The sequence below is a fragment of the Dasypus novemcinctus genome, chromosome 11, assembly GCF_030445035.2.
Source record: "Dasypus novemcinctus isolate mDasNov1 chromosome 11, mDasNov1.1.hap2, whole genome shotgun sequence".
Lineage (NCBI taxonomy): Eukaryota > Metazoa > Chordata > Mammalia > Cingulata > Dasypodidae > Dasypus > Dasypus novemcinctus.
Window position 1 is genome coordinate 71596073 of NC_080683.1, and position 17055 is coordinate 71613127.

General features: G+C 39.8%; 1 protein-coding gene across 4 annotated transcripts in view; it reads left to right on the top strand.

Moving 5' to 3' along the window:
* Nucleotides 1-17055, top strand: part of KLHL32 (kelch like family member 32) — a 255100-nt gene that overhangs the window by 175089 nt on the left and 62956 nt on the right. For 2 of the 4 annotated variants that reach the window (XM_058307167.2, XM_058307168.1), the window contains one exon: nt 7417-7632. In XM_058307167.2, the coding sequence (XP_058163150.1) occupies nt 7417-7632 (216 nt within the window). The remainder of the gene's footprint in view (nt 1-7416; nt 7633-17055) is intronic. The other 2 variants (XM_058307170.2, XM_058307169.1) reach the window with 1 other exon arrangement.

The following is a 17055-nucleotide window of genomic DNA, read 5'->3' on the forward strand; positions in this document are numbered from 1 at the left end:
TAGTATTGGGAATCTTTACCACAGGTCAAGAAGGTCGATATTGCTTTTACCATTTTTAGATGAGAAAATTAGACTCAGATTAACCCTTGCTGAGGTCTTCTGATTGGTTAGCTTCATATAGTGTACTTTTCCTATAATTCTAAGCTAAAGGTGCAACCAGTGTCATAATATGTGATCTGTAGAGGAAACAAGGAAAAATATAAAATTATAAACCCAAATATGCACTGTCAGTTGAACTTGTAATTTTTCTGAGTCATAGAGAAGAAGATGGCAATGTACCTCCTATGGAATGGTAACTTAAACATAGCATACATTTGTGAAATAATAGGCCAAGAGCCTTTTTTCCTCCCCTCTCCTTGGATTATCATATTTTTCGCCAGTAACTGCCATTCTGGATTTGTTCCTTACAGAAATATTTTCAAAGGAGCAGAAGAATCTGTTACAATGGAAACCAAGAAACAAAAACAATGAAAGTTGAATTTTTACAACTCTGATATTTCTCTTGCCTACTCACTATCCATCAATCAAAACTTTACTAAGTAGCCACTATTTGAAGACAGGGAGACAGATCCAAGAAGTGAAAACACAGCCGATGCTGTTATGGGTAGCTGGTTAAACAAATGATACAAATAGCCAGTGCAATTAAAAGTCTGAAGCTAGAGTGATTTTACAAGGAAGTGGCATCTGACCTGACCTGCTTTCCCCCAGGAGGGGAAGAGCTTTTAGAATCCAGAACTTCCCATTTTTCAGAAGCTTTTAAAGTCCACCAAGTCAAACAGAGCCTTAAAATCCTTCCAAAAATAAAATAAAAATAACAGTGACATGTAATTGGAATAATATTTTGAAGGGGGGTCTAAGTGAAGGGCGTTATATTAGTTTCCTTGCTACTAAAATAAATACCTTACAAGGGGCTGGATAAACAACAGGAATTTATTGGCTCACAGTTCCAGGGGCTAGAAGGCTTGCTTCCTCTCAGGGTGGGACTTCTGGCTGGCAGCAATCTTGGTGGTTCCTTTGCTTTACTGTTATTTGTTATGCTCATGACAGCATCTTCTCCTTGCACTTCTGGATTCCATTGACTTCCAGCTTCTGGTTGTTCCTCATAGCTTCTCTCTCTCCATGTCCAATTTCATTTGCTTATGAAGACTTCAGCATTGGATTAAGGTGCATCCTCATTCAATTTGAGCAAACCTTAACTAATAACATCCTCAAAGGTCCTTTTTACAAATAAATTCACACCCACAGGACCAGGGCTTGGGACTCAAACATGCATTTTGTGGCAGACATGATCCAGTCCCCAAGAGGCACTAATACTTGTAAATGAAAGATCGTAATTATAATAGTGAAATACAGCATTATTAAAATACTTACATCTCTTGAGTGTAATTACCCAGGAAAATCTGGAATCCTGTTCAATTTCATATATTTTCATTAGAGGGGAAAGAAATTTCAGGAAATCAAAATGCATGCAGTTGTACTCTTATTTTAACCCTGAAAGACATTTATCTTATTTTAACCCTGAGAGACATTATTATCTTGAACCACACTTATAGTTTCCCAGACTGATAGTTCATGTTGGTGTTTATTTTTATTTATTTTATTTTATTTTTTTGCTATGTTTTATTTGTTGGTGTTTGTTTTTGTTTCACAAGTCAGAACTAGATGAGCCAATGAGAGAAGCAGGCTGTGTTAAGGTCATATTTTGCACTATTTTCCTTAGTATTGATCAAAGCATCTCCACCAGATTTCTGAATCTTGTCAGTTCAATAATGACTTTTAGATTTGAGCCAGGGTATTTGTGGGGCAGATTTTGGGGGATAGTCTACAGTTGATGCAATCACAAGATGGCAAATATTTTCTGTTATATATAATTCCTGTGCCAGGGTCACCATTAAACTGCAGTGCTGAGTGGGTGAGGGTTTACCGACACAGGCAGGTGACACATAGGTGTGCTTGAAACAAAGACTATAGATTAGATACATAGATCATTGATTAACAGTTTGTATTGCTATTTGCACATGTCTGGATGTTCCCTTGGTGGGGGCACACAAGCCAGGCTGCAGGATTGTGTGCAGTGAATACGCAGGCTCTAGCTATGAGGCTATACATGTTTTTCTTCCATTTGAAAGTGTATTAAAATGCAGGGGAGTCGCACATTATCTCAGGGATAGGTCTAAATTATGAGCTGAAGTACGTCTGAGGTAAACTTTGGTCCTTTATTATTAATTACCTGCTTTATTGAGATATACCTCATAATTGATGGCCAATACTGCTGCTATGGTACCACCAGTGCCCCTCAGAAAGGCCAAGACTTGTCATTTTCTTGCTGCCTCCACTGGTTTGGGTTTCCCAAGAGCCTGCAACTGCCCTGCTTCCCACCACTCATAACCTAATGGCCTGATCACCTTACAAATGTAATTACAATGGAATATAACCCAAATTAAGACAGCACTTGCTTTCTTCATGCTTTCTTTTTCTAGGATATTCATCTCTGGAATGCCCATTTCTAGGATATTCATCTCTGGAAAGACCTGTTAAGGGTGTAGACCACATAGCAAAACTGAATTCAAGTTTAAGAATTCCTGAACTTGAAAAACTGGCATTTATTCCATAGCTGGTGCAGTACTGGGGAAGGATTTTATGTCTCTTTGTCTGTTATTTAACTTGTCATTCACAATGTAAGAAACAAATAGAAGGGAAAAGAGATTTCAAATAGCCCTAAACCAAAGGCAAATAAATACTATTTAAAAATATTCCCCAAAGATAAACAATGCACCATGATGCTGAACAGAAACTAAATTTCAAGTGAGCAGCAGTGTGATAGAAGTGAAACCTTTTTAGAAAAAAAATTTTTTCCCTTTTACTCAAGAGAGTTTCTTGTTGCTGAGCTATAATTTTCATTCCAAAATCACTGTGTCTACCTGGCTATTTACAGTTTTAAGTAATAGAATGTAAGAGAACTGAGGTGATCTCATAATTAAGCCAAAGTACTCTTTGAAATGGTATTAAAATACTTTGATCTGAGTAGTCAATTGATAGAGGAAACAATTCTCTCTTAGACTGTGAAAAAGAAACTCCAGGTAGATGGTAATAATTCTTTTCCATTATATTGTACTTGTCTGTTAACACTTTCAACTCTGGTCATTATTATCAATTTTCCTTTTGGGAAAACTGAATGACCACTGTTTTCTTAGGGTGCATGTGTGAGAGGGCCAGGGAGAGAAAGGGAAAAGATGAGGGAGGCTAATAAGGTATGATGGTCTGATTAGGTGATGTTCAGAATTGGATAGATATATTGGAAAGATGTCACCTGTTCTGTTTTTGCTTAATTATAAGTTAACTGTGACATATATGACTTTGCATTTCCTCCCCCAGTTGGAGCAGCTTACATTCCTAAATAGTTAAAAGGCAAACTTGGGAACTGGTTATGAACTGGTGAATGGTCAGTAAATCTTGTAACACTGCATTCTTTAGCAGCACTGCTGCCCTTCATGTGCCTATCCCATCAGTACATTGACATGCATTATAAAAGACCCCCCTCATTTTGTGGCAAGTGTGGACAATCAAGCTCAGAAAATGCTGTCTCTCCTCCCACTGCTGAGGATGAGGACCCCACATAAACTCCTAAATAAATGCTCATTAGTCACAAAGCTGAACTTGTCTGAGTCATTTTTTGGTCTGATGTATCCCTATTAGTTTGGCAGGAAGCTGTCATTTTACACAGCTCCTCACCATACTCAGGACATAAGAAAACATGTGGGGAAACAGACTTGGCCCAGTGGTCAGGGCGTCTGTCTACCACATGGGAGGTCCGCGGTTCAAACCCCGGGCCTCCTTGACCCATGTGGAGCTGGCCCACGCACAGTGCTGATGCGCGCAAGGAGTGCTGTGCCACGCAGGGGTGTCCCCCCCCCATGGGAGAGCCCCACGCACAGGGAGTGCACCCCGTAGGGAGAGCCGCCCAGCACGAGGGAGAGTGCAGCCTGCCCAGGAATGGCACCGCCCACACTTCCCGTGCCACTGACACAGAAGCGGACAAAGAAACAAGATGCAACAAATAAACACAGAAAACAGACAACCGGGGGGGGGGGGGGGGGCGGGGGTGTTAAATAAATAAATAAATCTTTGAAAAAAAAAAAAGAAAACATGTGAACATGCTTTCATTAAACATACACATATCAAGTACCTCCTCTAAGCTAGTTATCAAGGACACAACAAACCATAAAATACAGACCTGTCTCCAAGGAGCATAGAGTTTATTAGAGGAAGACAAATATGTAATCAAAGGACAATTAAATTAGCAAGCACTGTGCTGGAAATCTCCAGAGTAGGTTGGAGGCACAAAGGAAGAAGTGGTCAATTCAACCTGAATCAAGGAAAGTTGAAAAGGAGAAATGGGTTGGATGGACATCCCACCCATTCATTCTTCAGCAAGTTTGGAATGAGCCCATGTCATCTGCCTAGCGCCGTGTTAGGCACCAAGGATACAGCAATAACCAAAACAAATAGGATTTTCCTTCCACACAAACTACTTATTGGGGAGTGGGGTTGGAGAGTCAGTATATTATAAACAAGTAGGCAAATAAATGCAGATGATAATTGCAGACAGTGGTAAGTGCTAAAATGGAGTAATATGATAGAGGATGACATGGGGAGAAAGTGGGGTGTGTGATAGGATGATAAGAACAATGGAAATGGGATTGCTCTTCCATAAGAATTTTGCACATGCTAATTCTTCTGTTTAGAACATTCTCCCTTCTATCTTTCCTCCATTTCTACCCCTACCCTTTTGCACAGTTAACATCCATTCTTCCAGAAGTTATCAGCTTCATTGTGGCTTCCCAGGGTAACCTTTTCTAACTTTCCACTTCAGGTATTCTACCTTCTACAATCTTGGCCACAAGATTTTCCAATTATTTGTGCGACTTCTTGATTAATGGCTGTCCCTTCCACTAGACTGTACACTCCATGGGACTGGAGCTTACCTATTTTTGCTCTTTATTGTGGTGCCAACTACATGATGTGAAAGTGTAAGCAATTGTCACAGCTGAAGCCTAGCCAGATGGGATTGTTGCATGTAGGATGAGAAGATCAGGGGGTCTATCCAGCGCTACTGAATTTGGACTTTTTCCTTGTACATAAATGAGAAACTATTTAGTGGGCTTTAAACAGGTAATCGGTATATTCAGACTCTCATAGAGAGGATTGGAAGTTTGATGCTGAAGGCAGAAAAAATCATTTAGGCCACTCTGGGAGTCTGAGCAGGAGATGATGATAGACAAAATAACAGACAGGATTTGGTGATTGACTAGATATGAGCTTCTTGTTTCTTGGTGTAGGTGACTGGATGGGGCCATTCTCTAAGAGAGAGGGGATATAGGAGGAGATGCAGGTTTGCATAAAATAAGTTCAAATTGGACATGTTGAACTCTACATGGCTGTGAGAAATCCAGGTGAAGATTTCTTCTTATCCGCAGTTGGAAAGAGAACTTAAGAGAAAGGTTTGTTAGTAATATAGTTGTGGGAGCATTTGCATATAATCAGTTTATAACTCAATTCTATGGTCTTAGGTGGTCCTCCCTTTCCCTGACTTAATGACTTAGCTTATTTAAGACCTGGATATCTAAAAAGACCACATTCTTCATTTTGACGTCCTTATGTCAGTGATTGAATTGTGGTTTACTGATGCCAAAGACTAATGTTCAAATATACCTTATTATTCTTTGTACCCTGAATATAGGATATACTTCAAGTGCCAGGCTGTTGTGGTGACTGCTTTACATGCATTATCTCCATGACAGTCCTGGGAGCTGGTTGATTTCTCCATTTTGCAAATGGGGAAAAAGAGAGGTTCAGTGAGTCACCCAGGGCCACAGCCAATGGTGAGTCTTAGAGCTGAATTTGAACCAGGTCTACCTGCCTCCATGGCACCTGTCCTTCTCTACCAGCTTGGGTTGCCTCCAAGTACTGGTGGCTGCTGATAGTTTGTTCTGTCCATGAATGTGATTATTCATTCTCCAGTGACATATAAAAGACACCTTTCAAAAAAAGTCTGGAAGTCTGTACACAAAAACATTAATAGTGATTATCTCTGCATGGTGGAATTATGAGTGATTTTTATTTTCCATTTTATACTATACATTTCTTGAATTTTATGAAATTTATTGTGAGCATTTATTACTTTCATAATCAGAAACATAATGGCACTGTTTCCAAAACAGAGATGATTTTTTTTCAATCCACAGTATTAGACTGGGCATTTAATGAGGTTTAGCCATTACTTCTCCCTCCCCCTCCCAATCACATGAATGGAAATTCTTAAAAGCAGCATTATTTGGTGATTAATTTGTTTGCACATGATATTAGCCAAAAGAATAAGAAGTGGTGATTTTGCTGAAAGCTTCCAGAGCCCATCCTTCCTAAAAGGAGGAGTATGTATCCTAGTGTGATAACCTCTTTGAAGGAAGGTTTTCTTTTTTTCCCTTAACCCGTCACTTTCTACATTATTAACTACCAAGGTGCTGACCATGCATGCCAACGGGGATGGAAATCTCTGACATCTAGAAAGCATTTGGCAAGGGGAAATTATGTTTTTAAGCAGAAGAGGGACAAAATGAAAAGGCAAGGATGAAGAGCAGACTTTTAATTGATGTTTCTCTTATATGTGAGGATGTGTGACTTTACTTTCCCTTTGCTGTTCAATTAACCATTGACACTTGTCCATTTAGACATCTTATTTCTCCACTAGCAAACTTGAAATACTTTGTTAGATTGGATTTAGGGTTCATATAAAATTATATCTTCATGAAATGAAAATATTTCAGGACCGCAGAAGAAGGTATTAAATAATGACCTTCAAAAGAACTATCACATAGCATCAAAACAGCACAATTTTTAAATGTTCCATGAAAACAAATTAATTCTCTGGTTCTGTGTAGTTCTATGTTGGACTGCTGTTAAGTTGTAGGCTTTTAATTGAAAGAAACCTGATTTTTGTTAATTTTTCAATATCTCCATATAAAATATATAAAGATACTTAATAAAGAACATTTGATTGCTGCTACATAGCCCAGTCTCAAGCTCATAGTTGTGCTCACCTCTTTGATAGGAGAACAAATGAAGAAAAAACTTTTCCCAGACACTCACAGCCAATCCCATTTCACTCCATTTAAGATTTATTAAGTATATGCGTTTAAATCATCCAAGTGAGGAAAAATTATGACTTCTAGAACAGCAGTTAGCTGCCCAGAACCTTAGAATTGAGAGTTTTTTATATTAACAATGGAATACAGTCCTATTTCTCCTATTCTTGTCCTGCAAACTTTAGTGAGTCAATCTGAATTTCTTTCCTGCTCTTTCTTGGATTGATTGCTAAGAGCTCTTTTTTTTCCCCCATTTTTATTTTTCGGCATCCAGGAATTAAATAGCTTTAATTACTTGGATCTGTACAGACTTGCTGACCTCTTTAACCTCACTTTGTTGGAGAAGGCAGTGATCGATTTCTTAGTGAAACATCTCTCCGAACTCCTGAAGAGTCGCCCTGAAGATGTTCTAACGCTTCCTTATTGTCTGCTTCAGGAAGTACTGAAGAGCGACCGCCTGACATCCCTGAGTGAAGAACAGATCTGGCAGGTAAGGTGCTCTGCGTGGGTCCCTTCTGGGCATTGAGAAGTCATGAAATCATTAAAAGTTAAAGATTGAGGAGCAGTGGGAACTGTTTTACCTGGTTTGGTCCTCATACCGGTTGAAGGTTTAGAGGTTGTGTTCCCTTGATCAGAGAAATGATCAGAGAAAACCAGTACTTAAGACTTGGACATCTCAGTGAACTCAGTTTACCTCAGAGAATCACGAGTGGGATTCCTCAGACACTCATGGTTTCAAAACCGTGTGGCTTCTGGAACCCTAACTTGGTTACATCAAAAAGCACCGAAGGTGTTTTCCTTTGGAAGAAATTGTTCCTTAAACTGACTATGAAAACAGTGGTCTGTTAGAGGGTACTCATTCATATTTCAGACCAGTGGAAACAATAAATTCCGACCTTGTCAATTCAGAAAGGTTCCTTTATTGCAGTAGAGAGCAGTTTGGACCTCTAATGAAATGAAGCTCTTCTTGAGGTGTAGTGACACACTCTTTCTCCTCAGCTCATTTGCATGCATTGCCGTTTTCCTAAGCCCTGACTTTTCACCTGGCATAGCATTCTTTTCGTATATCCTTTGTCGAAGGGACAGGAAGATGTTTTGTGTTTTGAAGTTGATTATTCAATTTAAATCCTTTCAATAATCATCCCCAGTGACTATCCTTGAAAAGTACACATAGTGTCATTGAGAAACAGCTCATCTTTTCTTTTTCTTACACTACATGTCTGCTTCCCTGATGCACTGGCTAGCCATCTCATTGATTTTAGAATGTCATACCTTCAAGATTTCATAACCTTTAGAAAAATATTTATATACGGAATACTAAGGAAAACATTATCTCCTATTAGCTGAGAAGGCAGTGAATTCCTGGTATCAAATGGCTTTTAGTCAGTACCTTAATTCTGGTCAACATAGAGTTCCAGGTAGCTGTTAATTATCCAGCACCCAACTCTATTGACTGATGACCGTATTGTCTTTCTCTCTTAATTCTTCTTCTTACATTAATCAACAACTTCGTTCTTCACTATTGTTTGCAGCAGTGTTGGTCATAAGAGCTGCAGCGTTTTAAGGGTCTCCTGCGTCCCAGGCTCTCCACAGACTTGCTGCCTTTGCCTTATAACAGGCCTGCAGGATGGCTGCTATCACCCCCATTTTCCAGATGAGCAGAGTGAGGCTTCAGGGCTGTGCTGAGTGATGCAGAGCAGAGTGAGCAGGCTTCAAACCCAGGTCTGCACATCCTGCCCATTGCTCCAAAATCCACAGTGCCTTAACAAAGAAAATACAAGGGGGGTAAAAGCAAGCAAAAATGCTTTACTGTGTCTTTGTTACCTCTGATAATGTTTATTCAGGCGGAGGTTGAACGTGTTGGTGAGAATGAGTTTTTGATGTGAGTTTTAATTATCCATGGCTTTCCCCTATAAACAAAAATCATCAGAATTTATTCTGCTAAGTTCATGATGGGAAGTAGGAAAACTTTTCTTCACTTCCCAAAGGGAAGAAGACTTAAAATGAATTCTGCATGTAATTAGTTCTGAGTTGCAATTTGAGGCTAACCATCCTGGTGGTTCTCTCTCTTGGTGATGAAGTTGAAGGCAATGCCTGAGATGGCATCATAATGTTCAGATTTTTGAGCATCAAAAAATTCCATACTGTCCACTTAAGAGTTATCATAATTGCCTCTCTAAAGGTTACTAAGATTATAATGTAGAATTTTAAAAACTGGTTTCTGCTGCAGGCTAAAATATATATATATATTTTATACCTGGCCCTCAAGAAAGAATAAAAAGACTCACATAAATTTTATCAATTTAGGCATTCAGCAGGCAATAAGAAACTGTTTTTGCTTTATCTTAGTAAATAAGTAATTCCCTCATACTCAACCCAATAGAGAAAATCAAATCAGACCAGCTATATTGCCTGAAGAATAGTTAAGTTCATCATTTTTGCTGAGGTTATACTAGTAATGCAATATACCATGGAAGAATCTAATATTCAGCCCAGGGTGAAGATTGGGTATGCCAGAGGATTAGTGTCAGGGTGCTTTATAGAAGTGAAACTTGATGGACAGGCTGGAGACAGATCTACAGAATCTCATTAAATTGCTGAATTGTTCATTACGGAACGTTCTCACTGTAATAAAGTGCTCATTGACTTTGACAAATCCCTGTCCCATGTCTTAAAGAAGAACAGTGAAGCAAGGGGTGTTGGGGAGGAGAAAGGAAATTGGCACAAAGTAGGACAGGTAATAGAAAAACTGATGGAGGGATAGTGCTATTTGTTTGATATGTGCAACCGATAACCTATGCGAGAACCAGTAAACATGCACACGCATTTACACACATGGCTCTACCACCACCTATGGATAATAAAATCTGGGATAATCCCTTTTTTTAAAAGTGGAAGGTCTAATTTTCATTGTTTGCCAAATTTCATGAGGTCTGGCTCTGGAGAAGTATCATATGAACCTTCAAATTATCCTTACTGAACAAACTCTTTTCTATTTTTTCTGCTGTCTCTGATCCAGTCTCTTTCTTGATAAAATGTGCTGCTGGCTCCAGTAACGATTCTGTAGATCTGTGAACCTGTGAAATCCCCAAAGCTTATGCCATAAACCTACTCTTTTCTTCCATCTGACCTTTTCAAACTTTGTCTTAAGCCTCTTCTCTCAAGGAGGACTTCGTGGTCCCTCCCAGACAATTTTTCTCTGCCTTCCCTAGCTAGAAACTACTTGGTCCTTTGGTTAACTTTATATTCAGAGGTAACATGGGGTCTTGCCCATATACACACCTTACATATATAAGGACATAGAAGTGCCTTCAAGTCGTGCTCTTTTTTAATTCCATTCAGTTCAGCTCAACAATTTACTCTTATGTTTCAAGGTCAGCAATTTCTCAGGTTCTGGGTAAAAGACCGCAAAGAGGTTATTGGAGCCAGAGAAAGGCGATTCTAAAACTGAGCAAATCAGCCGAAAAGGGAACATGGGACAAAAGGTCACTTGAATTTGTGCCCTGGCAATTCTCCACCGATTTTATTTTGCTTTGAGTTTTAGCTCTGGCTTAGAACTTTGTTTCAGTTGGGCCCTCTTAAATTTCCCCTGTTATAGTCAACATATAATTGCAGACTACTGAGCTGGGTTTCTGCCATAATATTTAGAGTGAAACAACAAAACAATTCTGTACCACTCTTGTGCATCTGTCTGTTTTCATTTTCATAGGAAACGTTTGCTAATCTCAGTTTTCTTCCCAGGAAAGTGCATTCTCTGTCTCTTCCCCCTCAGAATCTCTTTCACCAAAATGATAAGGACATTACTTTCCATGGAGTACAGTCTATAGAAAATGCCTGAACTTAGTACATATTCCCTTGTATTTGCCAGTCTAGGACAAAGGTGTGGCCTATATCCTCAGTATTTCTTGAGCACCTGCTAAATGCCCAGAACCATGCTGAATACAGCACAGTGCAGGTTTGCTAATGCTATTCCCTTCTCCCAGGTCACACCCCAAATGAAAGCATGCCTATTGATTTTAAACTCTGTGTTTTAGTTTCCTAGGCTGCTCAAAGAAAATACCGTGAAATGGTTCAGCTTAAACAATGGGCATTTATTTGCTCACAGTTTTGATATGGGAAAATGACCAAATTGGGGTCTCATCAAGGTGGTTCTTTCTTCCCCAAAATCTGCTGCTGGCAATCCTTGGCTCTTCTGTCACATGGCAGCATCTGCTGGTCTCCCCTTCTCTTCCAAGTTTCGTTGACTTCAGTTTCTTACTTCTGTGGCCTTTTCTCTTTCTGTTTGAATTTCATTCTTTTATAAAGAACTCCTGTACTAGGATTAAGACCTATCCTATTTGAGGTGGACCACATCTTAACAAAGTAACTTCATCGAAAGTTCCTACTTACAGTGGGTTCACACCCACAAGAATGGATTAGATTTAAGAACCTGTTTTTCTGGGGTGCATACAACTTCAGACCACCACAGTGTGAATCCACCATTTTGAATTATTTCACCTCTCAAGTGACAGAAACAAGAAAGATGCTACAAATGGATAAAGACCATTGGTTCAAAGGATATTTCTTGAGCACCCATGATGTGCTAGGCACAGAGTTAGAAGCTAGATCCCAGGGTAACAAGATTTATAAAATATACAGTTATTGTGTTAGACAGATTTAGTTCAGCTTTATTGCTGAGAGTGGAGAATATTATTTTTTCTTTACACCATTAATGTATTAACTTGTTTCCTACTTTACTGAAGGAGATTTATCTCAGATCATCATATTTCCTTATTATTCTATAAGGGCAGTATATAGATCAATGCTTTTCTTCCTTAATAAACCACAGAGTTGGGAAGTGGATTTGGCTCAACAGATAGGGCATCCGCCTACCACAAGGGAGGTCCAAGGTTCAAACCCAGGGCCTCCTGACCCATGTGATGAGCTGGCCCACGCGCAGTGCTGATGCGTGCAAGGAGTGCTGTGCCACGCAGGGGTGTCCCCCATAGGGGAGCCCCACGCGCAAGGAGTGTGTCCCATAAGGAGAGTCACCCGGCGCAAAAAAAGTGCAGCCTGCCCAGGAATGGCACCACACACACGGAGAGCTGACACCGCAAGATGATGCAACAAAAAGAGACACAGATTCTAGGTGCTGCTGACAAGAATACAAATGGACACAGAGAGCAGACAACTGGGGGAGGGGGGGAAGGCTAGACCAAATCAATCTGGTGGTCATGTGACTGACATCAAATTAGGTCAGACCTTAGAGAGAGTGTCCTTCTTTGTTTAGATAAAGGAGGGGATTATATGTTCCCTCTTAGTATAGCAAAGAAGGTCCATGTCCCCTGGTTTTGAGGGAAGGAGGATCCTACTTACATTTGTCTTCAGTTATGTGTTCTTGGAGGCAGCAGCTATGCCTGCACTGTTTGCACTCTACACTGCCATGTTGTCCTTTGTACGCTATAAATAATAAATAAAAACAATAATGCAGAGTTTCATATTAAAATGTATTAAATGGATAATAAGGCATCCTACTATTCCAACTTAAGACTGGATTTCTTCCAGGAAATTGTTATACAAATTGAGTTTGACTTTTTTAGAGGTGGTGTTTTACCTAGATTTTAGATAGGAATTTGCTTCTGTAAGCCATCCTGCTAATAACACATTCTTTTTATTTCTCTAGAGACATATGTCAAATACTGTTTAGAGTAGTCACCAACCTCAAATTCAGTGGTTTTTGACAAGTCTCACCTTACAATTTGATTTAATCATCTTTCTTCAAGACATGTCCAGAAGGTGAACCCAAACAAAAATCTGCTATCACCTTATAGTTGGAAGTAGAGGATACTCGTCATGAACTCATCTTTACTCTTTTATCTTAGATGATAAATTGATCCAAATGCACCTTGTGCCAGAGAGAAGCAAAGACTTCGAACTACTGTATGACACATAATACTGTCATAATATTTCATATTTGAATATCACATCACATTTTCCAGAATGCTTCTGCATTCATCCTGACTTTTCTTTCCTTATGGTACAAGGGCAAAAACTGAGGTAACAAAACTGGATATCGAACTTGTATCTCCCAGTTCTCAGGCTTTTTCCACTTTTGTCCACAGCCTCTAAATATGTAATAGGAGCTCCAGCATCCTTGGAAGTGATCAGCGCAGAAGCGTATCAAATTAATCTTATGGCTTTAAAAAATAATTAGGGGGGACTTGACCATGTTGCTTGGTGTAGTGCCCACAGATTGAAAGCAAATGGCCCCTCTGCCCACCTCCATATCTGCGTCACATTGCCAGTTCTAACTTTCTGCTCCATGACATTCCAAATACTTACTAAATGCCTGTTCCACATGATGGTGCCCTATTGCATAGCATTATTGCCTGCTATCTGGTGCATGTTGAGCAGTCAGTAGTGGAAAGGACTTACATGGTCCTTTCATGGCTCTCACAGTTCTTCTTACATCTCACAGGATTCTTAAGTCTGATATGGAGCTTTCTGCTTGCCATTCTTTCCTATTATGCCTGCTTCCCTCCCTTGCTGTGGGCACTGACCTGTATTAAACAGTTTAATGATTTCTTTGCTAATTTGGGACATGTTGATATGGATACATTGGAAAATGAAGTGCTTTGTTTGGACATTTCAACACCACCTTCCTTCAGTTCTTTGTTCATCGTAAGTCTTTTTTTTTAATACTTCATTTTTTTTAGGTTTTTTATTTTTAAAGAAGCTTTTTAATTTATTTTATTTATTTTTTAAGGAGGTACTGGGGATTGAACTCAGGGCCTTGAACATGGGAAGCAGGCACTTAACCACTGAACTACACCTGTTCCCTAATGAGAGTTGGTTTTTTTGTTGTTGCTTATTTTATTTTTAGGAGGTACTAGGGATCGAACCCAGGACCTCAGATATGGGAAACAGGCACTCAACCATTTGAGGTACATCTCCCTAAAGAAGCTTTAGATTACTTAAATGTTACATCAAAAATACAGGGATTCCCGTACACCACAGCTCCTCCCCACACACGCACTTTTCCCCATTAAAAACATCTTTCATTAGTGTGGTACGTTTGTTACAATTGATGAACACAGGTTGAAGCATTGTTGCTACTAACCATGGTCTATAATTTATATTATAGTTTACACTTTGCACCGCACACTTTTCTAGGTTTCAACAAAATGTATAATGTCCTGTATCTGTCATTGCAATGTCATGCAGGACAATTCTAATATCCCAAAAATGCCCTATGTTACACCATTCTTTCCTCTCCCTCCCTTTGGAACCTCTGGTGGCCACTGCCTTTATATCAATGATACAAGTTCTTCCATTGCTAGGATAATAATAATTCTACTTTTGTCCATAGTTGCATTCTCCCCTTATGTTTGTTTATTCCTCAATCTTGAGGAATTTGGGATGGTGATGCCCACTCAGTTTCTGATTGAGAAGGGGCTTAGATCCCATGGGGGCAGATGGCTGGAACTATCTAGCTTGTAGTTTAGATACTCTGTTTTTTTGAGATGGACATTGACCATCATCATACTTTTGTTAGTTGTCCTGGGCAAGTCCAGTGACCTGAAGAGTAGGTGTTGCAACTCTGCTGAGATTCAGGGTGCAACTAGCATATGAACAAACCAAAGATTGAAGTCTCTGGGACATATATTTAATGAGTATAGTGTTAATTATAGGTTCACATAAAAGGAAGAGAAGGGCCATGTGCAGAAAAATTATAAATGAGTCTAACTGTAACATTGGGGAGCATAAATTCCAGAGTAAGGCCCACTGACAGGGTGCTGACATGTTAACTCTTACTCATTGTACGTACCCTTTAATAAAACAGCTTTGCCTGTGGATATCAGGATCTAGAAGGTTGTAGTCAAAGACCGAAAAAAAAAAAATCAGACTGGGCGACTGTTTAATCAAAAAATGCTTTTTTGAGTAGCATTTACATTTTTGAAACTTAGACCTTGGTAACTAAAAATGGAATAAAATACTATTGCTTGAGAACTATTCCCAAATGACTTTTGTACTCTTTCACCCGATTCCTGCCTCCCTCAGTTCTCTTTCATATGTGACTGTGTCATTACAGTTCTTTTTTTTTTTTCCTTCAGAGAGGCACTTTCTGGGCATCATCACGATAACTCATTTTATCTTTTACTCACCAATCCTTAAACTAATCCAATTTGTACCACTTCTCAACTTTCTTCCTGAAACTTCTTGCAGTCCTCCCAACTGCATACTTTTCTCCAGATTCGACGCAGACGCCTTCATCTCCTTCTCATTAGCTATCAGTGACGAGAATAAGCAGTGCCTTTGCAGCGCAGACAGTGCCGTGCCCCGAGGATGTCCGGGCCTGGCAGCTGGATTCTGAGCTGGCTGCTGCTAGAAGCCCCCAGAGGATACATTTAGTCACTCTTCCTGATCTCCATGTAGCTAACCCCTCTGTGAGGATTCAGCCCCAAGGAGCTTGGCTCACGGCTTGGCTGTTTTTGGTCTGGGCGGTATGCCTTGGAGAAATGCAGGGCGCATTCGTTGCAGAGGGACTTTGCTCCAGCTGCTGCTCAGTGCTAGAGCTGTGTGTTGTCAAGTAGCTGTAAGGGGCAGTGATTAGCAGAAATTACAGGAGACCCAACTTGTATTCATGTGCTGCTGTTCCCATGAGCTGACAGAAGGGGTTTTGGTATGTTTTTCTTTTTTTTCAAGGAACGAGCACAACAGAACAAGGTGATTTATGAGATAGGATGTATTTATGCTCTCTGCTTCTAATTTTCATTGTGATTCATGTTGTTTCCAGACTGATATTTTTGTTCTTGCTGCTGTGAGAAGGAAAGAGATGACTGGAGAAGAATACTTAGGCATTGGTGGCCCGCCGTAATACTGCTGCTCCCTGGCTTATCAGGGATTTAAAAATAAAACCCCACTCTAAGCTATGTATGAGGTGGAAACCCCGAGGCTAGGCACAAAGGCCCATCAATCATAAGCACAGCAATAATTCTTTACCTTCCTAGAGTGCTTTCTATTTTTTAAGCATTTTTATCCACATTATCACATTTGAATCGCTCATCAGCTTTGTAAGGTCTACAGGGCAAATATTATCAAAATTTTAATTAGTGAGGAAGGTGAAACTCACAAAGGCGGAGTGATTGACTTGCTTCCCAGTACAGGTTTCAGTGTGGGTCTCACTGTATTCGCCTGAAATACTGCTGCACTCTAAGAAAACAACCTCAAAGCACCTTATGCATCTGCTTCTAAGTCAGAGGTTTTTTTATATATTACACTGTAATGAGTGAGCCAGCAGTAGAAGTTTCCTAATAAAGTACTAGTTTTCATTCTTACCTGCTGTGCAGCTTTGTGAGAAGTTGCAAAAATGATTCCAATAGTAGCAGTACAGGAAAGTGTCACTGAGGGGTGGTTCTTTATCAGTGTCTGGAAGATTGGGGCCTTAGATAGATTACAGAGGAAGAATGGAGAGAGAATTCTGATAAAATGGGGGACAGCTTTCGGGGTATGAGGTGACCGAGTATAAAGCAGGAAAGGAAGTCTTACGAGGGAGGATCGCTTTAGAGATCTTAAATCAATGTGAAGGAGAATCTGGAGTGCTTGACCATGTAGACTGGTGGGAGGCGGCTATGGCGGGGAGGCCCGTCCATCCCAGACTGGATAGAAGCCATAGAAATGACCAGACAGCACATCTTCACCTTAGGCCCAATATACTGAATATGTTTAGAAAATTTTGCAGCAGAAATTGGCAGTTAGGTGATGGCCTAGATATGAGGCTTAGAAGAAAGGGGAAAATATTAATTTATTGGAATAAAATACTAATTTATTGTTAGTATCATTCCAGTAGAAATGAACTGCTGGGCCCAAATCCTGCACCATCAGGTTATCTCTCTGGGAATCCTTGTCAGGCCGTGGTGTTCATGCCATTTGG